General features: G+C 36.9%; 2 protein-coding genes across 3 annotated transcripts in view; one reads left to right on the top strand and one right to left on the bottom strand.

Moving 5' to 3' along the window:
* Positions 1-18,648, top strand: part of LOC134754867 (uncharacterized) — a 45,268-nt gene extending 26,620 nt beyond the window's left edge. Inside the window, exons 3-11 of the mRNA XM_063691316.1 lie at positions 2,967-3,148; positions 4,859-4,954; positions 5,190-5,298; positions 9,611-9,744; positions 10,755-10,937; positions 14,227-14,367; positions 15,652-15,797; positions 16,580-16,756; positions 17,144-18,648. Of these exons, the coding sequence (XP_063547386.1) occupies positions 2,967-3,148; positions 4,859-4,954; positions 5,190-5,298; positions 9,611-9,744; positions 10,755-10,937; positions 14,227-14,367; positions 15,652-15,797; positions 16,580-16,756; positions 17,144-17,224 (1,249 nt within the window). The 3' untranslated portion in view covers positions 17,225-18,648. The remainder of the gene's footprint in view (positions 1-2,966; positions 3,149-4,858; positions 4,955-5,189; positions 5,299-9,610; positions 9,745-10,754; positions 10,938-14,226; positions 14,368-15,651; positions 15,798-16,579; positions 16,757-17,143) is intronic.
* Positions 18,649-21,278: 2,630 nt separating this feature from the next.
* The window catches only part of LOC134754055 (ATP-binding cassette subfamily C member 4-like), a 54,869-nt gene continuing 51,667 nt past the window's right edge, over positions 21,279-24,480 (bottom strand). For both annotated transcript variants that reach the window (XM_063690114.1, XM_063690115.1), the window contains one exon: positions 21,279-24,238. In XM_063690114.1, the coding sequence (XP_063546184.1) occupies positions 24,191-24,238 (48 nt within the window). In that variant the 3' untranslated portion in view covers positions 21,279-24,190. The remainder of the gene's footprint in view (positions 24,239-24,480) is intronic.

Below are 24,480 nucleotides of genomic sequence, written 5' to 3'. Positions count from 1 at the left end.
TTTCTGTTGCCGCTATAACAACAAATACTAAAAACAGAATAATATAAATATTTAAATGGGGCTCCCATACAACAAACGTGATTTTTTTGCGGTTTTTTTCCGTAATGGTACGGCACCCTTCGTGCGCGAGTCCGACTCGCACTTGGCCGGTTTTTTTACTTTTTTAAATAATAACAATAATCATTTTCTATTCATCGGTTTTATATAAGTCCGTTTTATATAAGAAATGTTGGTAGTAAGTTCGTTACCTCTGCAAGTAATGTTTTTAGCAAAACTGATATGAGTGCCACCTGTCTGCCGCTTGCATTATGCAAATAAGCATGTATAACTCAGTGCGTCGGAGCCCGAGGTCTGGGCTGTAACCACGAAAATCGAAGTTCGTAAGTTTCGAGCAACTATCTCCGTCACTCTAATTACGCCTTCATTGGAGTAAACGAGAAAGGTGCTCGAAATTTTGGAACTTTGGTGTTCGCGGTAGGGCCTCTGTATTAAACCCAACGCACATCACTTTTGAGATGGCGAAGACACACCTATTCACTATATTTACATACAGGGTAGAAAAAATTAAAGGGCCCTTGAAGGAAAGTGCCTTAAAACCTTAAGTTAGCTCATTTTAGTTAAAGGAAACATTCTTTTATTTTTAAAAAGAAACAAAACTGCATTCAGAGATTTTTCATTTTTTTTTTTTTCAATTTCGCTTGTCTAAAAATATTCTCGAGGTCTAAATATTCGATTTTGTGTAGTGTAGGTGTAAGACCTAATGTTTCTTGGAGAAAATGTTATCAATAACTTTAACTGTCTAGTAGAATAAAATAGCGAGTGTTTATTTTTGGAATTTTTAGTCGGTTCGATTCCCGGGCGAGACAAACGAATTTAAAAAAAATCTGAATGCAGTTGTTTCTTTAAAAAAATAAAAGAATGTTTCTAATAAGTAAAATGAACTAACTTAAGGTTTTAAGGCACTTTCCTTCCAGGGCCCATAAATTTTTTCCACGCTGTATACAGGGTGGCTAAAAGATAAGTGCATTCCCGCTGCCGGGAAGGTTTAGGGATTATTCAATTGAATTGATTTGAATACATTTATTTCAGATTTACATGAATATTTTGTTAGTATAACTTAAGAACTAATGTTGATTATAATTATACTGAGCAAAAAAATAGCGAATAAATTTTTTACCCTCCCATAGAAAATGGACCAGCTAAAATGAAAGAGCCAAATTTTTTTTCGCGATTTCGGGGTTGGTCTCATAGTAAAAGTTGCTCAGTATAATCCCAAAACCTCCAACCTGGCAACGGGAATGCACTTATTTTTTAGCCACCGTGTATTACACAAATCTATTCTTGAATCTTTGCTACATCTTGTATATAGGTAGTTGACCGTAGACAGCAGAGCTCCCACGCCAAGGTGAAGGGTCTAATTTAGCGCTCCGCACCAGTGTTGAGTGTGTAGCATGGTGTCGATCATTTGATACTCGATAAAGTGTTAAAACGCGAGTTCACTGTTAAACAACGCTATAAATAAAATTAATTACATGATTAATTAATTAATTTACCCATGCGCAAATACCAACTTTTTTACTTTGTTAAAGTTAGTACCTGCTAAAGTTAGTAGCTGTGGCGGGATTTGTTCGCATTTTCCCATTTCGCTTTTTGCAGCTCGTGTGCACTAAGGCTCACTGTGCGGTTTGCATGAACTTATTTGTGAGTTCGCACTATTCCAATCTCAAACCGAACCTTTATAAAATTGCTACTTTGTGTTGACGTAGCAATACATCTTCTTATTTAATTTATTATCCTGTTATATACTGATGCACGATAACATTGATAATTAAAGAGGTAATCGTTATTAGTCGAGTGATGCTACTTATCACTGTTAGGTTAGCTCACTATAGTAGGTATCAGTCTTAAACCTTTTATTTTTTGCATACTACAATACGACTTCTGCTTGTATTGTAGTGTAGCTCCAGCTTCACATGTCTGTAATTTTCTTATTACACCCGGTCGTTGACAGATTTTAATAGCAGGTCAGTTTCATTGTGCAACAAGCGACGTATTGTAAAAATTATTAACGAGAGTCAATATTATAGAAGTCAAAAGGTTTTTATGCTCGCTCGTGTTTACATTAGGTAGATACAATGTTTTTTATCACACTCGCGAAGAAAGAAATACAGATATCGTTCGGCATTTTATTTAAGTATTGTTTGAATTACTTAAAGGCATGTAAGGCAGAGATTAGCAGCCACGGTTGAAAATTGTGTATCTAATATATTTTTTTCTCCACACACTAGCTTGTAACGGGTTCCTTTATTTGCGTCGCCAGATCCCGAAACTCCGTCCCTCATGTCTAATCAAACCTCAGCTTTGACAAGCGGTTTTAGGAAAACCAGCAAATCAATGGCATTTTTGACCTTTGTGTAACTGCCGTCAACCTTAGGATCAACAAGTATGTATGTAATGAGGGCTACCGCGTTTAATTTCGCCGCTAGGAGCGCTCGTGTAGATGGAGGTTTTTCAAAATATCAAATGCATAGAAGTTTGGGGGGGTTCCAGCTTTTTTATCGGGAATTTTCACTCCTTATTCATAATTGTGGTAAATCTTTGTCAACAATAGTGGTTTGGTAAACAATAGCTATAGCTCAATAAATGTTAGTGGTTTAAAAAAAAGTGCCAACTAAAATATATACAAAATTAAACAGGTTGAAAAGATGGCACATTTAGACGTTAAATTACCCTTGTGTATATTAGAAAGTATTGATTTTATAAAAATAAGCATAGAAGAGTTTTGAGATCTGTTTTTCTGGACCTATGTACATCTACAGTGGCGCCAACTGGTGAGCACAAAAACTGTCGAGGTTTGATCGGGGTATGAAATCTGTCAGTTCAACGACCTACGAAATTGTACGTAACGAAATTGGATAAAAACAAAATATAATATTTAATAATTATAATATAACATTATCGTTTAGGTTCAAAGACGGCATACCGTACCCATGGCCGGCGGGTTTGTCCAACCTCATCCTGTACCCAGAGGCGGGCAACCAGACGCTCTACGTGCGGCGCGCATCGCGCTCCGACTCCGGCGAGTACGTCTGCCGCGTGTCCAACCAGACCCACACGCAGGACCATCTCATCACCCTGCAGATCTTCAGTAAGTACAGCATACGGTACACTTGTGAGGTTCAGGTCCGACCGCATCCTGTACCCAGAGGCGGGCAACCAGACGCTCTACGTGCGGCGCGCATCGCGCTCCGACTCCGGCGAGTACGTCTGCCGCGTGTCAAATTGATAGTTCTATCTATAAAAGTAGTTTGTTTTATTTTTCATGCTATCCTTATCACTGTAGCGATACCACGCTAAAACTATTGAAAAGAGAAAGAGGAAAATAACAGTCGGTTCCATTTAAGGACGTTCGTATACTTACAAAATAAGTTAATGGTTTTCAAAATGAGTATACCTACCTTCATACCTACATTTTATGAAATTGATATCCATACGGATAACTCGGGGCACTTATACTAAAGTGACGTAGCAAAATATTCTATATGTTATTCAACATAAATAATAGTATTTTATACAATCGTGATATAATAGAGCTTGATTATATCACTATTGTATACAATATTTTTCTACGAGACAAAAAAATTAATACTTTCAACTAGTAGAATCATACATGTAGGTAAACAAACCAAAAGTATACAGCAGCCCGTATTACTACTCGTATATACGCGTCCCGGCCGCCGGGGCCCGGCGCCCCCGGCGAGTTGGTCAACGACACCTCCTCGTAACTCATGAGGCCCTGAGTTTTTTTCTTGATATTGGCCACCGTAGCCTATGGAGACTAACAAGCAACGCCAAGCGGTTTTCGTAGGTTATGGATGTTGCTATATGAAGGGTGTCACATGCGCGATTCTGACTTTTGAAGCAATTGTTTTTACTACAACATAAAATAAAACGATTTTGTTGGCCAACCAATCACAAAGCAGATAAGACGCAGCAGCGTGTTTAAGTAGGCAAATTTGCATTGAATCGAGTCTCCTTAGAAATATTTTATCGAAATGTATGAAGTTCGTTTTTCAAAATTTTTATAATTGACTAAACCGTATCGATAAAATTCTTATGCTTGAGTCGGAAGTGCCATAGACTATCCAACATTGAAAAGAGTACGGTTGTAGTAACGTGTTGCATATGAAGTTGTAATACACAGATTATAGTCGACGTGTAGAAAAATATTATTATTTTATCTGGATTTCATAGTGTGATTATTTTGATGGAAATTACATCGGTATCTATACTTTTATTATCTTAAGAGGCTCTATATCGGACATGATATCGAACCTCTTTTAGTAATTGAGGATTTTTCAGTGAGCACATATGTATAAATATATATCGACAATTCAGCATCTTGTTTATTGACATCAAATCCCTAGAACGTGCCCCGAGTTATCCCAGGTTTGTTGATATCTAACTATTTACAGGAATCGAATCTACTGACTAAATGACAGGAATTTCTTGATGTGACTCATATCTCTTCGGTTTATAATTACTTATGTAGATGACCTCACTTCTTTAAACCATAGTCATAATGTCGTTGTTTGGTGTTTCATTTATACCTACGTTTAAATTGAAGTGAGTGTTCGTTTATGAATATCACTATTCATCCACGTTGAATAACCTGCATGCATTACTTATTAAACAATGAAATTTGGCGTTTCTTTGATGTGAATCCGATGGAAATACATAAGTGTTTTCCTTTATAAATAAATATATATTATAATTTTACACAAATTGTTATTTCTTAGTAAAGCCTGAGTAATGCGTTGCGTATTTAAAATATCTAATGTTTGGTTTACATCCATAGGTAAAGTTACCAATGCTCCAAGAACAATGTATGTGAGCCGAGATCAGTCGGTTGAAGAGGGCGCACCTCTTCGCTTGTTCTGTGAAGCTCTGATTGGTAAGTCATTCCGTTTTCAGCACTTGGTTGGATACTACCAAAAATATTGTATAGCATTTACCTACGGAATTAATCGCCCATCGGGTGTCTAAATACTTCTACTGACTTTAAATAATGGAAATACCATTTCAGTAAAAATATTGCTTAATTCCCACGAAAATGATGTTTATTATCATTAGGTACCTACTTAAATATTTATAGAACTATATGTACTTATTAAAAAGTTTACTCATAGAAAGGACTCATCTGGCCGATGCAGTCAGCGATTTAAAATGGAAGAGAGTTTGGCCGAATGGGACCGAAGGGGACTTGCTGCCCACTCAAAAAGAAATAAACACATCTCGGTAAGTATGATTACGATTTTTACGACTATACATATAGGAACGCTCTGTCCATGTCCGTCTCTCCGTCCGCGGCTTCTCCGTAATCGCTAGTGCTAACAAAGCTGCAATTTGGCATGAATACTCGTACATAAATCATGCATGGCGACAGAACAGTAAAATAAAAACGAAAGCCTGACCAGAAATATATGATCATTGTCAAGAGGGCGCTGTTATTCTCATAGGGTCAAATAGGGCGACAGTTCAGTATAGTATGAAAAAAATTCTTCCAGTGAAATTCCGCAACATGGGGCGTGATTATATATTCCTGGTCAGGCTTTACAAGATTTTTACGGTTAGGGTCCCATACAAAACGTTATTTTGAAAACTTTTTTCCCTTTTTAACCCAATATCGTTGGATAGGTCTTTCAAAACGAAAACGGGTCTCCAATAACCATTTTTTGATAAAATGAATTCTCGCGCAGCAAGTTCATCGCGAGCGCGCAGCGAGTTCATCGCGAGCGCGCAGCGAGTTCATCGCGAGCGCGCAGCGAGTTCATCGCGAGCGCGCAACGATCTTGCCGCGAGCGCGTAACGATTACGCCGTGAGCGCGGAACGTATTTTCAAAGAATCCCAGTATCTTAGCTTGCGGCGAACTCACTGCACTCTCGCCTCGCTTTCAACTCGCTCGCAAATCGCCAGTGTGATAGGGCCCTTAGTAAAAAGCCGTACAAAGCGCTGCGAAGGTACTCCCTTATGCTTGTAATGTAAACTATATTGAGTCATAGCCAATTATTAAAAACGAAGCATAGCGAATTTACTTACTCAATTGTTACTTTTTCTAGAATGAAAACATGCAACAAAACACAATCCAATGCTCATAAATGTGGTATGTACATGTACAGTACATGTAAACATCCCAATTAAACGCTGCTGATGCGATGATGTGAGGCGCATTCACATTGAAGCTCTTCTAGTATTGGAAAACAATACAATTTGTAGGTACCGTAAAACGGGTTGGCTTTCAAATGTAGGGGCGACTTTGAAAGTTTAATTTTAAATTTATTTTTCACTTCTCATGCTCGTAAAGTTCTCCTTTGTGCTAGATGTAGGCTGCACAAAATGCTACTTTTATGCTCTAGTGCACAAAGTAATATTTTTTTAAAGACTAAGACAATCAAATCACTGCCATAGTACACAATAAAACATAATCGGATAATATTGTTATTCCACTTAATTTGGCCCGTTTTTTTAATAATCCGTGTCTTATATATTACTAAATTATTAATATCTTACAATACAGCATAGTTATTATAAAAATAAACTACAAAATGTAGTTATAATTTGGCAGTATGAATAAAGACTTAAAGCCCCCTTCACACGAATTGCGGCGCGAAGCCTCGAACGCGAGTGTGGACAGTTCGCTAATCAGCGAAATCGACACCACACTCGCGTTCGCGGCTTTGCGCCACGATTCGCGCACGAGTGTGCAGTGGGCTTAAGGTAAATATCACGTTAAAAAAATAAAAAAAAATAAAAAAAAGAATATTGGCGGGAAGCTCTGGTTGCGGCTTTGCAATTTGTTGCTGTTTTACGATTGTTAATTATTTGTTTGCCATTGGTTTTATTTTACTCCCAATCGAAGTGAAAAGCAGTGTGTATAACTCAGGCACAAACGCCTATTTTTATCCTCGGCTATATTGGTCCTCACTGCCGCTCGGACCAATAAATTACCTCGTATAACAGTGGATCGCTTTGTGCCCTTGTTGTACAATCTACTATTTATGCGAGATTTTTTTTAAGTAGGTGAATCTAACTAGTTACATTAACAGTTTTAGTAAATAATGGTAATTTTATGGCTGTTTTAAAACTATCAAAGTAGCGCCATTTTTCCTAAAGCCACCCCGTTTTACGGTATCGAGGATCGACTCAATTTGCATAGTTAAAATCATTTTCATCACACTTGCTCGATAAAAGATCTTATTTCATGTAGGTGTACTGAAGGGAAAAGGGGGTTCCCGCGGGAGTTATGGATTGTTAAAAAATAGTAGATTGTTACCAAGGGATGAAAGGCACTCGTTTCAGCCGAGGTATTTTGGTGCTCGAACGCAGTGAGAGCGCCAATAGTCCGAGGCTGAAATGATGCCTTTCACCCGAGTTAAACACTACTTTTCATTTCGAATACGAGGAAAGTAAAATGCATGTGTTTTTTAAAACATGACTAAGTATAAATTTTACAGTATTTCTTATTACTACTACTTTCCTTACTTTAGGTACTATCAATTAACAATTTAGGCAAAAGTATCGTTATTTATGGAATGAGGAGTCAAATATCAGAATGGAAATTTTATAATAAATCCATTTAAACTCAAAAACAAAAACGTACTTCGAACGTAAAATGCTGTAGTAGAGACAAGTATCATTTTCTGCACACCTTTTAGAACAACAATGACCCGCTTTCAGAACATGAGAAATGAAATAGTAGATTGTTAACCAAGGGATGAAAGGCACTCAATTCTGCCGAGGTATTTTGGCGCTCGAACGCAGTGAGAGCGCCAATAGTCCGAGGCAGAAATGATGCCTTTCACCCGAGTTAAACACTCTACTTTTCATTTCGAATACGAGGAAAGTAAAATGCATGTATTTTGTTAAAAACATGGTTAAGTATACATTTTTATAGTATTTCTTGAGGTTACTTTCAATTAACAATTCAGGCAAAAGTATCGTTATTTATGGAATGGAGAGTCAAATATCAGAATGGAAATTTTATAATAAATCCATTTAAACTCAAAAACAAAAACGTACTTCGAACGTAAAATGCTCTAGTAGAGACAAGTATCATTTTCTGCACACCTTTTAGAACAACAATGACCCGCTTTCAGAACATGAGAAATGAAATAGCTATTTACGATACAAGTGCACAAAAGAGGAAATTCGAAACGAGCGGCGATAAATTAAAACACGACCGCAGGGAGTGTTTTAAATCGACACGAGTTGCGAATTACCTATTCGCACGTGTATCGTACAACGTTTTACAGTACATATGGCCCTTTAAACTTTCGACATATGCACGAAAAGTGCTCTTTTACGCACTAGTGCGAGAAAGTAGCACCATATGTACTGTAAAAGTATATTTTTTAATTATGTCACTAATTCATACGATCCAAGTAGGTTAGAAGTAATAGTTATTTACGATACAAGTGCGGAAAAGAGGAAATTCGAAACGAGTGGCGATAAATTAAAACACGACCGCAGGGAGTGTTTTAAATCGACACGAGTTGCGAATTACCTATTCGCACGTGTATCATACAACGTTTTACAGTACATATGGCCCTTTAAACTTTCGACATATGCACGAAAAGTGCTCTTTACGGACTAGTGCGAGAAAGTAGCACCATATGTTCTATAAAATACTTTGTTTATACTTACAGTCAAGGTATAAGGGAGTTTTACTTTTAAAATACTGACGATTATAATTTAATATTTTTGTTTATGTTAAAAACATTTAATTTGATTAATTTAATAGCCGTTTAAAATATTTTTACACAAAATGTTCAATCGTGGCTGTATGCCGAAGGTGCCTAACCTGTCAAGAAATGACAATATGGCCATGGACATAGTATATACACAATAAATACAAGTAAATACGCGCCATTGAGCGACCGGGGGTAAGAGAAAGAATATTCATATAAAATTTGGGCAGCATGGGATTTTTCCTCTTTCACTCTTATACATTTTGGTATTTCGCTATCGCCTCCTACCTATGATGCCACCCGGTCGGTGTTAAGGACAAAGCATGTCATATTTTCTCTTTCCTCTTATAGGATTCGCAATAAGACTATATTTCTCTATCAAAGGGTGTCAGGCCCTTGCAATATTAAGGACGATGGTTGAAATGTCACCGTACTTAATAATTATTTCGCTTAAAATTTAGTTTTATCTTCGCAAGTGTGATGATAAACATTGTGTGTAACTCTGGGGGTTAGAATGTTGTAAACTCGAGTCTTTAATTATTGACCTCGTTTACAGTCTCTCTTACCCCCATCTTACCCCGCCTCGTTGCACAATGTACTATTGTCGTTCCCGGCGGCGTTTCAATAGTATATTTTCAATAAGTACATTTTTATTGGAACGAATTGGGATTTCTTATTTATTCCTCCCGGAATGAGGAGCTCTTCAAACATATAAGGATAGGTATAGGGAGTTAAAACACCTACTCACAAAATACATTAACATTAATTGATTTGATTACTGATTGCTCATTTTTTTAAATAATTGATCTGGTTTCTCATGCAGGTATATTTTAGTGATATTGTACAACCATGTTTGTGTCAGGGAGGACGTGCCGAACATCTTCGGATCGTACTTAATGGTGGACCGCGTGTCGCCGGCCGACTACGGCAAGTTCGTGTGCGTCGCGCACAGCAACAACGTGCCCGTGCGCTCATTCGTCGTCGTCAGCCCTCCCCGTAAGCAAGCACGCCTGCTCCACGCATTATCCTCACTTAAAACACGTTACATCTCATCTTGAAGCTCTTCCACTTGAGAAAAAAAATATAGGTTTAACAACTATATCTATACTTACGCGTCACAGGCCAAAGCCACGCGCTTTTTAAGGGCCGTTTTTAATCGCGGTGAACGCACTAGATTTATTTTCGAATTTTGAAAGTTTAGTACAATAGACAAAGGGGTAGAATACAAGGGGTATATTTGAATTTCACGGAAAGTAGAATTGATTGACATGTTTCAAAAAATTCATGCATGTTCCCAACTGACATAGGCCACAGTTTTCTTCTTCCAGACATTACGAGCTAAGAGATGGGATGATTTGATTATTTATCCGTTTTCGTCATTGTGTTTCTGTCATTCAAAATCTAGATAAGATAATATTTTCTTGGGGGCCACTATTAGGTAGAAAAGTACGTAGGTATTATTATAATGGCTCACAGTGTGGAAAAATTTACCTAGGTGTCCTAGGTACTACTATAGTTATTTGTGCAACAAGAGAGGAGAGTCAGTTTTTCTTGCGAGTTTTCATTTTGAGTCCCGAGAAAGCGAAAGATTCTAAGGTAGAATCTAATTAAACTGTGATAATTTGTATCGATTTGGTTGATTAAACGCGTATTATTGTAAAATAATATTTTGTCCGTGGAATTATTCCCAGGAACTATGGGAATATTTCCAGGAAGAGTGGGAAATTTCCCGGAAATATAGGGAATTTACTTTGGCGGATGAGAATGTCTTTGAAAAAGGTTTAAGATGCCAAGTGTTGACTGAATTTCTGATAATAGAATAGTATATCTATGCACAATTTCAAAATTCCCCTATTTTCCCTTTATAAGGGAAATAGATTACGTTTCCGGGAATAAACCCACCTAGGGAACTTTCCCGGGAACGGCACATCACTAGTCGCGTTGTATTAGGACGACCCCATACATATGTGCCTAGGTACCTATACTTACAACGAGTATGTTTGCAGTGCCGCCGGAAGAGCCGTGGCACGTAGACTCGGTGCCGTGGCGCGCGCTGGTGCTGGGCGGCGGCGCGCTGGCGTGCGTGGCGCTGGCCGCGGCCGCGCTGCACCGACGCTGCACGCCGCGCCTGCGGCTGCTGGCACGCCGCGCACGCGCTCTTGCCACCACGCCGGCTCAGAGAGCGCGAGGTAATTCTTTTACCAATTCTTTTCGTGCGATTGTATACCTATACCATAATAACGTAGTTTTCTAGTCACTGAAAACTGCATTCCTATGTGCGCGTAAGCCTACTACCTTCCTTTTTAGGGTTCCGTACCCAAAGGGTAAAAACCGGACCCTATTGCTAAGACTTCGCTGTCTGTCTGTCCGTCTGTCACCAGGCTGTATCTCATGAACCTTGATAATGTATTTCTGTTGCCGTTATAACAACAAATACTAAAAACAGAATAAAATAAATATTTAAGGGGGGCTCCCATACAACAAACGTGATTTTTTGGTCGTTTTTTTTGCGTAATGGTACGAAACCTTTCGTGCGCGAGTCCGACTTACACTTGGCCAGTTTTTATTTCGTAATCAGTTCTATTATTTACAATAGACGCCGCGGCGGCGGGTGGACGCCGTATTGCTATGTTTGAATGCCGGAAGCGCCCCGGCTGCCGCTGGCCCGGAACATACGAACACTTCAATATCAATATCAAGCTATAAAATTAACTGCCATGTTCCCGTGTAACAAAAGGATACATCTATATATTATACCTGCCCTTAGAAATGTTGAGTAGAGCACAATAAAAATAGGTACTGTTAATACTGTTTTAACCGAAGAAGACGGTGGTAATGATTATCGATATGCACACACACGCGATTATTTTACACACTCGTCACACTTTCTTAGTAGGTGCGAAGGTACCTGTTCAAAATAATTAACGTCCTGGAGCCCTTACGACTAATAATACTGTAGACAATTTTTTACGAACGTAACGTCATTAATAGAATAGACTAGAAGTCTTCCTAGTTACCTAGGTGGTCGAGTTTATAAAACATGATATTTATCTAAATTATGGTTTATTCAGAGTAAACTTAGTAGACTTGATAAAATTATGTAAATAACTGTATGATTAAAAGTGTTAAATTCTCGTAGCTTAACTGCTTCACTATAAGCCGCATACAAGGAAAATACAAATGAGTTTCTTAGAACAAGTCAGACGTAGGTAAACGGCATCCCTATATAAATAATGCAATCTTGGAGAACCTTTCAAACTAAAATATGTCCACCAACAAAAGTGGTCGTGGATGATCTGGTATATATTTTTACCGAATGCAAATTTTCAAGCAGTTTTTTATTTTTAATAATTTGTATATACCTATATAATACTATATACTTAACAAAAATAAAATCACATTTCAATGGGTGACTTTTCGCCAAATATATTCCATCATACCTTTCATTGCTAGTACAATGTTTTTTGACAATCTTCACTATTTATTCAAGCTGTTTTACGCACATTAGAATGTCGTCTTACCAAAAAAATTATATTTGTTTGCGGTAGTCAGGAAGACTTTCTTTTCTAGCACTAAAAGTAGTTTTTGTATGAGGGGCAATTTTTTTTTTTAAGGCAAATTCACCAAAGTTAAAAACCTCAGAACTACAGTGGAATCCGTTTATTATGACTCCGCTTATATTTACCAACCGTTTACTATGACGTAATTACTGTGCTAAGTTTGGTTTTCATATAAAAAAATTGTAACAAAAGTTGGATAAGATTGACTTCTCTTATAGTGACAAATCGCTTACTATGACCTTATAAATCCTATTTTTACGAAATTATGACCGGTTATACTGACACATTCGCTGATTTAATGGCCATCCCCACGTCTTTCCCTGCGAGGACGTTTGGTGCGTGCGTGGAGTGTATAAGTAGTTATTTTAGCTTACTGTTCTCAGTGACAAGTTAATAATTGGTACAAGATTAATAAAACTCATCTCTCACAAAGGAGGTTGAGATTTATTTGGAAAACAACAATAAGAAGTTAATCAACTAGGACATACGCTAAGTATGACGCGTTTGTCACTTCCCTTCGGTTCTACTGTATCTCAACCTAAATACAATTAGAAAAATTGTTTCTATTGTGAAAAGAGGACGTCATAAGGTATAATTTGGATTATTTAATTAAAAACTTACATACCCACAAACATGAACGCTGAAAATAACACTCCTTTTTTTGGGCCGTGACGCTGTCGTGTAAAAATAAAAAAATATATTTAACGGAAAATCTTGGTAGACTTCCCGAAGACGATGTTCAAAGAAACATTAGTACCATGGGATATATTGCTAAAATGCATACACAGTCTAACGTTATATTATGTTTGTTTTTTTAATATGTAGTTTAATATCCACAAATTATGTACAAAACGTGCTGCTTGAATATTCACATTCATTTAAAAGATTTACACTATTATGCATGAGCACTTTTTTTCGTGGACAGACTTTGCTTGATAAATACTTATTTATTTATTTATTTAACTAATCATCCTTAATTTTCGGGCAGTGTCTTTTCCCTAAAATAAATAATTATGTGACCAACTCTATGCATGGTTTGGTTTATGCGAGTGTGTACTCTCTCTTCCGAAAATTGTTTTTTCCAGATCGCAATTTTTCCCATTAATTTTATTTTCCAGTAGCTTATTTTCCTGTTACGTTTTCTAACCAGTCGCATATTTTCCCAATTTTTTTATTTTCCAGTAGCTTATTTTCCTGTTAGGTTTTCTAACCATTCGCATTTTCGGAAGAGAGAGTACACACTCAAAAATATATAATAATAAAAGTGCGAGTCGGACTAGCCCACCGAGGGTTCCGTGCTTTTTAGTATTTGTTGTTATAGCGGCAACAGAAATCTAAATATTTAGATCAGTACGGTTTTTACTCACTTTTATTTTTAGTCGCTTTTGGCCAGCGACTAAAAATAATAGTGAGTAAAAACCGTACTGATCTAAATAATTTGAAATATGTCTCACGATAGTTTAAGTGCGATTAACAGAAATCTACCTACATCATCTGTGAAAATGTCTCCTGTCGCTGTCTAGTTATCACAAATTTCGAATCAAATAGGGTCCGCAAAATAGACTACTAAAACGGTGGTACCTTTTGCTTGAAAGTGTCATAGTTGGTGTTATCTAAGTAATTTTAAACGTTGTGTGTCGACATGCCAATGCGTTAGTTTGTGGACCTGCATACTATTAGTTATAATATAGTTGATATGATATTATCATAGAGAAATAAATACACTGAACCGGGGTAACGGTAAGCTTAGAGTGCTCACTCCATTACATGGCTATCCTTACTTAAGTTGTATGGGAGGTATGGTATGGGTGGTATGGTATTAAACTTAGACTTAGATTTACTTGAACGCACCGCCAACGAACTGGCCTATAAGATGCATGGTACTCGTATTTTACGATTAAATAAAAAATGTGTACAGTGCTGGGCAAGGAGTTCGACGTGCTGGTGTGCTGGACGCCTGTGGACCGGGAACTGGTGCGCGGCGCGCTGCTGCCCACGCTTCAGCACAAGTATAAGTACCGCGTGCATGGCATGCAAGTGCCCACCGAGCCTGACCATTGTGAGTTTCGCACACCTTACTACGGGACCAGCATTAATACATATGTATATTGACTTGATAGGCACTGATAAGATTTCAAATTCGCTAACTAGCCGAAAAGATCAAGTTAAGACTAAATGCATGCTTTGTTGTTGCTTTTATAACAGTTTTAATCATTATTAGTTCTTCCAATTTTCCTTATAAGTACCCAGTTTTTTGGACGCAGCTCGAAAACAGGACGTCTCATGCGTTATTTATATTTATTCAATGAAAACTATACATTAATACTTACTTTTATTCGGCATTCTCAAAATATTAGTCTAGTCAATTAAATTCAAAATCGCTCTCCTTCTTGATGCGACTGGCAAATCATATTACTTTTTGGCAACCGGGCTTTTTAACCTAATTAGACCCGAATTTGCCGGTTGCCCGATCAAAATCTTGACCGGAAGTGAGATATTCAAGATGGCAGCCAATGTTACCCTAAATACATAGGAACCCTAATGAGTTCCTATGGAGACTCATATTTTGTTTAACATATGTTTTTATAATAATCATTATAGCAAGAAATAACAGTAATAATAACACGTGTTTCCTGAAAGTTTGGAGTACCTACCTGAAATAGTTCAACGTATACAGCCCTTTAAAGATAGAAAAAATCGTCCCCTGCGTCGCATAGAAACGAAATACGAAAGCCCAGTAGTAATACATTGTTACAACACAAAATGCACTCGAATCGATTACGACGATCTTATTTTAAATCTTTAAAGCGCTTTATATTTTCAACCATGGCAGATAGGTTATTATTACTGTTATTTCTTGCAACAATTATTATAAAAATATATATTAAAAAATGTGGATCTCCCGTCTCTCATACAAGGAACTCATTAGGGTCGCTATGTAGGGTATTAATGGCCGCCATTTCAACTTCGTTCAAGATTTCTATCGGGCAATTAGCGGGGTCAAATTACCTAGGTTACAAAACCCGGTTGCCAAAAAGTAATATGGTTTGCCAGTCGACATCGTTTTTTTTTAAATATGACCAGACTAGGTATATAGCTAGATGAGTTATTTTTCGGCAGCCTATCGTAAAATCCACCAGATCATGAAATTCCTAGTCATATCATGAAAAGCCGCTATTTCATGATATATTAACATAAAACAACAGGCCTATTGCATAATATAAAATACAAGCTAATACTATTAGTGATTTTACATACAAAATCACTAATAGTATTAGCTTGTATTTTATATTATGCAATTGGCCCCTGGTTGGTTTCTAGTAAAATAACTTGTTGAATGAAGGGTACCATGAGCTGGAGGGCGGGTGCGCGCGCTGCCGGGCGCTGGTCGCCGTGATGTCGCCCGCGCAGTACTCGCCCGCGCAGCTGCTCATGTCGCTGCGCCAACTGCGCGCGCTGCCCACGCCCCCCGTCGTCGTGCTGCTACAGGTATGCTCACTGGTGGCCCGGTTACCGGTTACATTGATACGGATGCATTTTACATATTTTTTAGGGTTCCGTACCTCAAAAGGAAAAAACGGAACCCTTATAGGATCACTTCGGGCGTCTGTCTTTCTGTCACAGCCCATTTTCTCCAAAACTACTGGACCAATTCAGTTGTAATTTGGTACACATATGTAAGTTTGTAACCCAAAGACGGACATGTAACGTAAACAAATTAATTTTCAACATGGGCCCCCAGTTTTGGGGGTAAATGGGAAAATTAAAAAATAAAGTTTTTCATACTATATCGTGTTACATATCAAATAAAAGAGCTCATTTTGAGACTCATTTTTTTTTTTTGTAATTTTAAAATAAATAGTTTAGAAGTTATTTAAGAAAAAAGCCAAAAAAAATCCATTCCCCCCCTTTATCTCCGAAACTATTGGGTCTAAAATTTTGAAAAAAAATACACAAAATAGTTCTTTACCTATAGATCACAGGAATACCTATTAGAAATGTGCAGTCAAGCATTAGTCGGACTTAATTACTTAGTTTTTACAGACATTTCACTCACGGATTTTATAGACATTTCACTCACGTTTCACATAAAAAATACATTGTTAAAAATTATGTAATTTACGGAACACTTGGAAAGCGAGTCTGACTCGCACTTGGCCGGTTTTTTTATATATGATCATTTTCAAGAGGGCTCTGTTATTCTCATGTATATATTTATAATTCAGATTATTATAATAAAAATAAAATATTCTCAAACATTACATTAACAGGATCTGCCGGACCTGAAACGCGAAGCCAAAGATTCTGGAGAAACTTTGGTGAATATCTTGCGACGCACGCGGCTGATCCCCTGGCGCAGCCTGCAGGACCGCGAGTTCTGGACCCAGCTGCGTCTCGCACTGCCCCTGCCGCCGCCCTCGTCACCGGCGCCCGCCTCCCCTCAACACGTCAGTATTTACACGTCTCAATAACAAGCCCTATGACAGAATAAGTAATAGTATTATCATACAGAACTACCAACCACCGCCCCGCCCCAACTCGAATTACCTCGCCCCGCGACAGCAGATTGACGAGCTTTTGGCGAACGCAGTTCGGTTTTTAAGCAACTTACTCATACAATAACACATAACGTACAGACGTGCTGTTCACACATAGAAACGCAAATGATTTATGATGTATGGCGTGTTCGCCCTGTGCCTATGACTAGTTGTCATTGCGACTTTCCCACCAGCCTGTCAGGGCGCCATTGGCGAACGGAAACTTATAAACGAAGCGAATGCGAAGTAAAACGACCACTGTGGTTTGATTTTTATGTGTTCATTAACATTCTACAGAGTGGCCAGAATCTGATCCCTGCTGAAACTGAAGACAATACGAATTCCCGATCCGGTAGTCTTACAGCTCTCGTGGTGTAAACGTAAACGACGAGACAAACGGATTCTCAGCAAGCTTCGAGTTGGGTTGGCTTCTACATTCGAAACTAGCGCTACAATTAACACAATTTAGTCACTGTAAGCTTGTTATTAAATAGAAATAATCATATCAAATAGTCACAAATACATTAATGAGCAAAGAAAACGGGTAATTGCAGAATGTCCAGTATGAGCTAACCCATATTCATTGCTCGTGAATATACCTATGAAAAAAAAATTAAAATTTCAAGCCGTAGTCTTATATTTATAAGATGATAACGCATCTCTGTATTCTGAAAGTTATTTGTTGCGTTTGAGGTAAATCGTTAGAAGTAAGTATTTAAGTAATTAATTTATTATTTAATTAATCAAACCTTATATTACAATATCCTAAATCATGGCTGCTGATAGGCCACGCGTGGCTAGAGCCTTCATGTTCATTGGCGGTACCTAAGTTGTGGAATATTAAAATAGTGTCGCGACCTGCGGAAAAATAGCATTTAATCCAATTTATCTTTCTCTAGTGTTTGGAAACTATTAAGTTAAACAGTACCTAATATATAGTTGAACTGAGCTCCACTTTTTCGGTCAGATTATACAAGTAGACAGTTTTCAAAGATCTCTAAGTAATCTTAATGTTATTTTAACCTTTTCGCCGCCATTGACTTGATATAAATTTAGTACCTTACCTACATTTCGTGCTCCACACTCCACTTGATATATTATAGGTACGGGTTGTCTACGTGCAATTTATGACATATATACTTTATTACTTCATTGACGTGGCGGCGAAAAGGTTAAACACTTGTGTATACGATTATTTGGTACCAATTAGCGTTATAATATAATAGAAATGTTATAGTTAATGTGCCAAAATATTTCGACTTTTTACAATTATAAATTACAATATATATACGAATAAGTAAGAAATTTTACGATGTTTTAATTATTTCTAAGAACTGAACTGTGCCGCGCGATTTAGAGGTACCTAATAAAAGACTGAATTCGAGCTATCACAGGGTAAAATTCAGTGGCCCGTTCACAACTTACACAATTTTAATGCAACGACCTTAGGACGTTTGCCTTTATTTTATTTATAGTCGGTATTAACCCTCGGATTGGGGCCTGTGATAATAATAAAATGGAACTAGTTTACGCTGGGACAAGTATACGTATGTACTACATACATAGCTAAGGTATTGCTCAAAACTATTCAGTTGTGTTGAATTCCTTTGCATTTGCACAATCAGATCATTGATCTATTTTGTATCCTGAAAAAAAAACCGAGTAAATTGTACCTACTGTAAGACATTATTTTTGTTTATAGTTATCTAAATTAGATACCTATGTGTATGTAACAATACTAACCGAAGCGAAGTATATTTTTTTGCCACAATTGTTAACAGGTGGCTGATGTCCATATTGGGTATAATGATTTATGTCTAATCATTATCCACTTTATATAATAATAAGTATACCTATACATATACTTAAGATTGCTATTTTACCTTATTAATTGTAATTTTGGTAATAGATTACATGTATAGGTACTATTGATGTTATAGAAACTGATCCTTTAAGGATTTTCCAGCTACTTAGGTGGCAGGCGGTTTTAGACTACGAAAGAAGCACATAGCTATTGCTTACTGCGATAATTTCGTAAATGGTCTTTTTGCAGACAATCAAACAACTCCTCAGTCGTTATACATTCTAAACACAAATCCCAATAGTCTATCAAAATGAATTTAATGTGTATCGATCGGTGCTTGTCCCCTTCTAACGAATAACAGGTGGGTAAAGACGGAAAGTCAAATCCCAGGTGCCTGCCCAGGTTCCTTAATCGGAATAAATTGCAATGTCCCAGCACTGATTATAATAGGTACGTACAAAACAGCTAGAGCTAGACCAACCTAAGTTGGCAGCGATTTGGATAGCCAAGACGGTGCAAGCGTTAGTTTAAACGTCAAACTTCTGTGAGATTATGACGTTTAAATAACACTTGCACAGTCTGGGCTGTCATAATCGCTGCCAACTTAGCTTGGTCTATGTCCAGCAATTTGTTAGGTTTGAGCGAGTATATTAAAAAGTAATCGGGTACTTAATCAAAGGAAGAATCAATTCATTCCCACTGGTAAATAAGAGTAGCTGGCGGGGAAATAGAAATGAAATTAATATCATAATAAACAATATATCTACCCGGCGAAAATGCTTGCGCTTATTTTTTCCAATTTGTTTCCGCCTCATGCTCTAAAGGACTGATAGAACTACACCGAATCAATGTATTAAATATCAGTATTTCACAAATAAAAATGTCACAATATTCATCATGGTGTTTTATTTTCATTGTTTCACTAAAATATTACAAAGTTACAGACAGACAGTTTATTCGGACTCGTGAGCTCAATATGCATGGTGTCTGTGTTTAGCTACTTCTGTTTTAATGACCAAGTTACAGACAGACAGTTTATTCGGACTAGTTCAATATGCATGGCGTCTGTGTCTATAGCTACTTTTGTGTTTTTTTTTTTTTTTTTTTTTTTTTTTTTTTTTTTTTTTTTTTTATTATAAACTGATCGGCGATTGGCCCTAGTCACACCTGATGGAAAGTGAAGACAGGGCCTAAGATGGAGCTCACCGGTTCAGTAACAGCCTATTCACTCTTGTTTTAAAGAGACCGAGGTCATATTGATCAGGGAATACAGATGGCGGGAGCGCATTCCATTCCTTAGCTGTCCGTACCAAAAAGGAGGAGGCAAAACGTTTCGTCCGAACGAATGGAATGTGGACCATGAACGGGTGCATACGCTCCCCGCGCCTGGATGTCCGATGATGGAAAGGGGAAGGTGGGTGGGTGTTAATGACCAAGTTACAGACAGACAGTTTATTCGAACTCGTGAGCTCAATATGCATGGTGTCTGTGTCTATAGCTGCTTTTGTTTTAATTACCAAGTTACAGACAGTTTATTCGGACTCGTGAGCTAAATATGCATGGTGTCTGTGTCTATAGCTACTTTTGTTTTAATGACCAAGTTACAGACACAGTTTATTCGGACTCGTGAGCTCAATATGCATGGTGTCTGTGTCTATAGCTGCTTTTGTTTTAATGACCAAGTTACAGACACAGTTTATTCGGACTCGTGAGCTCAATATGCATAGTGTCTGTGTCTATAGCTACTTTTCTTTTAATGACCAAGTTACAGACACAGTTTATTCGGACTCGTGAGCTCAATATGCATAGTGTCTGTGTCTATAGCTACTTTTGTTTTAATGACCAAGTTACAGACACAGTTTATTCGGACTCGTGAGCTCAATATGCATGGTGTCTGTGTCTATAGCTGCTTTTGTTTTAATTACCAAGTTACAGACAGTTTATTCGGACTCGTGAGCTCAATATGCATGGTGTCTGTGTCTATAGCTACTTTTGTTTTAATGACCAAGTTACAGACACAGTTTATTCGGACTCGTGAGCTCAATATGCATGGTGTCTGTGTCTTTAGCTACTTTTGTTTTAATGACCAAGTTACAGACACAGTTTATTCGGACTCGTGAGCTCAATATGCATGGTGTCTGTGTCTATAGCTACTTTTGTTTTAATTTGATAAAAGTTGGCTAAGCGGCACCACACAGAAGCTGTTTTTTAGGGTTCCGTAGCCAACTAGGAACCCTTTTAACCTCGTAAGGCTCAATGTAACATCACAACTTACAGTCAGCTGCAGAGAAAAGTGAAGAAGTTTGTATGCAAAGGTGCTCAGCAAATATTATTGCTTTCCTTGCAATTTAATGAACCTTTCATGAACTAAATAAAGTAGCATTTCTTTTGTCATATTACTTTTTCAAACAAATAAAATTCATCGCAATTTCTTAGACAGCCCAGTTCACATAAAAAATAGGAATATTTTGTATGGTGGGCCTTACGAAAAAATTGCTGTGGAAAGTTAGGAAGGTGTATTGGGATTATTCCGATACGTTTTTGGGTAAGTTAAGATTTATATTCGTGATTGGACAAGAATCTCACAATTTGGATTTTCTTCAGAATAAAATAAAGAATATGTATTGGTACATAAGAACGGTATTTAATTCATATATAACTATTTTAATAACTATTATATAATATAAGAATTATAACAGGCACAGAATTTCACATAATTTCATTATCATTTAAGAACCAGGAAAAAATTATGTCCGTTTTAAATTATCACTGACTTTAGCATTAGTGTAAAAATATAAAGATCAAAACTGGACACAATTTAATATGGCATTTACACCAAATACTTCAAATGACATACTTTGTATGTTCTATTTAGAAATCGTTATCAAGTACACTTGTGAGCAATAAGGCGTGAAGCAGCAACCGTATAATCTGTCGCGTCGCCATTCCTACCAACATCACAATACAAATTTACTTATACATTAAGTACATAGACAATATAATAGCACCTCAACTATAAGCACTACCAAAAGTTAAGCAAGTTAGTTCATAATTCTAAATGTCATACACACCCTTATAAGTAATATAATTCCCTGCTCTCCTTCCAGACAGATCTTATAATATTCGATTTCGTTTAATACAATGGCATTACAACTACAGATACGTTATACGCGCTCCAAAATTAAAGCACAATTTGTGTCAATTGTACAGAATGCTCTAGTTACGCCTAGGTAGGCAAGCGAGAGATGTCCCTGGCCCAGGCAATTTAAGGGCTTCACCTTGGAATGAGAACTAATAAGCTGGAAACTCGTATACACCTTTCGTTATGACGTATTAAAGGTTATCTTAAAAGTCGACGCATATACCGCGTGCGCGTCAGAAGTTATTCAAGGTCAAAAGTCACAAAAATCGGTATCACGGATATCAAAATTTCTATAGCTCCCATGTTATTTACATGTAGGTAAGAATTGTGACAAAATTTGCGACAAGTTAGGTATCACATTTTTTTATGCGATTAGCCGTTTTCAAGATATATCGCATAGAAGGCGCAGCGGCCAGCCAAACGCACCATGACGCAAGGGTAGCTGGTAATCTCTGAATAATACATTCTATAAAGTTTTTTAATCGTTAAAATGACACTTGTGGGTCATAGATAGATGTTAAAGCAAAAGTTGCCCCTCCTGTGGACATTAGTTAACAGCATGTGTGCATATATGTAATGATTGTATGACAGTTTTATATAAAAAGGGTATCCCTTTACACAGGTTTATATATTTTTATAGGTTATAGGCTATAACTTTATTGCACCTTCCCATACAAACGTAGTTCCGCTCTCATTTTAAAACAACGTTTTGGATTGTAATGAAACTTTGCACATACAATGACATAAGGTATGTCTAGGTTGGAAATTAGTTTATATAGCTACAGTTTATAAAACAAACGAAATAGAGCAAAAACAAGATTTGTATGAAAAATTTAAATTAGCTGATTTTTTTTAATTATGGTATCTGAAGCTACATAAACTAATTACAGACCTAGATATACCTTATCCTATTGTAAGTACAAAGTTTCAGAGCAATCTAGCTAGTCGTTTTAAAATGAGAGCGAAACTACGTTTGTATGGAGAACCGAGCTTGCCGGAGACCCTTAATGGTTTCAGATTGAGCTATAATTTGGTATACATTATGAAAGACCGATGATAATCGAGCTGATCTGTTGATGGGAACCGTAGATGGCCATAGGAACTCCGTGTACGATCGATTTCAATAATAACCTGTAAGTACGCCGTACGTATACTTACATGGACACAAGCGGTTACTTATTTTCTACAGGATAGACAACTTTTAAAAGCTGTATATGATTAATAAAGGATGATTAAATAAGTTTATACAAGGTATTATTAGGTATTATTCACCGATATTCACGATTGACTTTGCCTCATAGTACGTATGTCTGATCACTACGCTTTCTGTACCCTGTACCTTGAAAACGGCTCATCTCATGAAAAAATGTTTGGTACCTAATTTTTCGCAAATTTTATGTTCTACGACTCTTACCTACATGTAAATAACATGGAAGCTATAGAAATTTGGTATCCGCGGAAAACCGACTTGTATGACCCTTGGCCTAGAGTAACATCTGACGCGCACACGATATATGCGTCGACTATTAAGAGAACATTTAATACGTCATAACGAAGGTGTATACGAGTTTCCAGCTTATTATCTCTCGTTCCGAGCGTGACCCCCTTTTTAGGCTTAATATGACTGGCCCAAAGAGAAAGAGACAAGCTTATGTTCAACAACGAGTGTAACAAAGATAAATGGTATGCGAAAATTAATCAACAAAAACAGATTCATCCGGAAGTATTTAAATAAATATGGAAGTATGTATTTTTTGTGCTCGTTTTGTATGAGTATAACTTATCTATAGTTTTATAATATCATTGGTTTAATATAGTAAATTTATTAACTTGTACAGTTTTACCATAAAAATAATTTAAATATATACGAGACAATTTGCTTGAAGCACTGATTGATTAAGTATTGACTTTGAAAAAATATATATTTAATGAATGAGATACTAAAATAAATCGATAAATAAAATTTGCTATGTACAAACTTCGGCTTAGTACTTGTTGAAATCCTAGTACTTATTCATATGGTAAACCAGTTTAAACAACATATAACACAGAATTGACACATACTTAATTATTTGGTATTAAATATAGGATGAATCATGTCGATTATAAAATTAACAAATCATCAAATACACTAATCAATTAAACTATTCTTAAACATAGTTCCTGAAATATATAAAAATAACTGGCTTCATAAATTATGGACGTAGTTGAGAGGATATGTGATATAATGTAAGATTAAGTATCTTGGCTACTTACACAAGGTTGCGTGCTTTGTCGCAATATACTTGATACTAGATCAGATCCTTGTTAAGTACCTGCATTAACTTTATGGATACTAATTCAATCATAGGAACGTTTGTGTACATTGGTTTCATTTATCTAATAATATTTGTCTAGATCACTCGGCGTCACTCGTGGTAGACGGTCGTTGCTTTTTACTATAAGACTGTAACAAACAAATAAAATAATAAGCATGTTATCAGCAATATGGTGTTCAGTCATTACCAGATTAATTGTAATATGCAAGATGCTCAATCATATGTATTATACAAGCAGTGTAACTCATTGCCAACAGAGTTGTGTAAGATATTTGCCGACCTGGCCGGCCTCAGCTGGTTAACTGAATTTCGGTTACAGATCCCTGTAATAAAGTAAGTTGTAGTTACACAACACCACACAAGGAGTGTT

The sequence above is a fragment of the Cydia strobilella genome, chromosome Z (genome assembly GCF_947568885.1).
Source record: "Cydia strobilella chromosome Z, ilCydStro3.1, whole genome shotgun sequence".
Taxonomy (NCBI): Eukaryota; Metazoa; Arthropoda; class Insecta; order Lepidoptera; family Tortricidae; genus Cydia; species Cydia strobilella.
The sequence above is the reverse complement of the archived record's forward strand: the minus strand, read 5'-3'. Positions and strand labels throughout refer to the sequence as shown.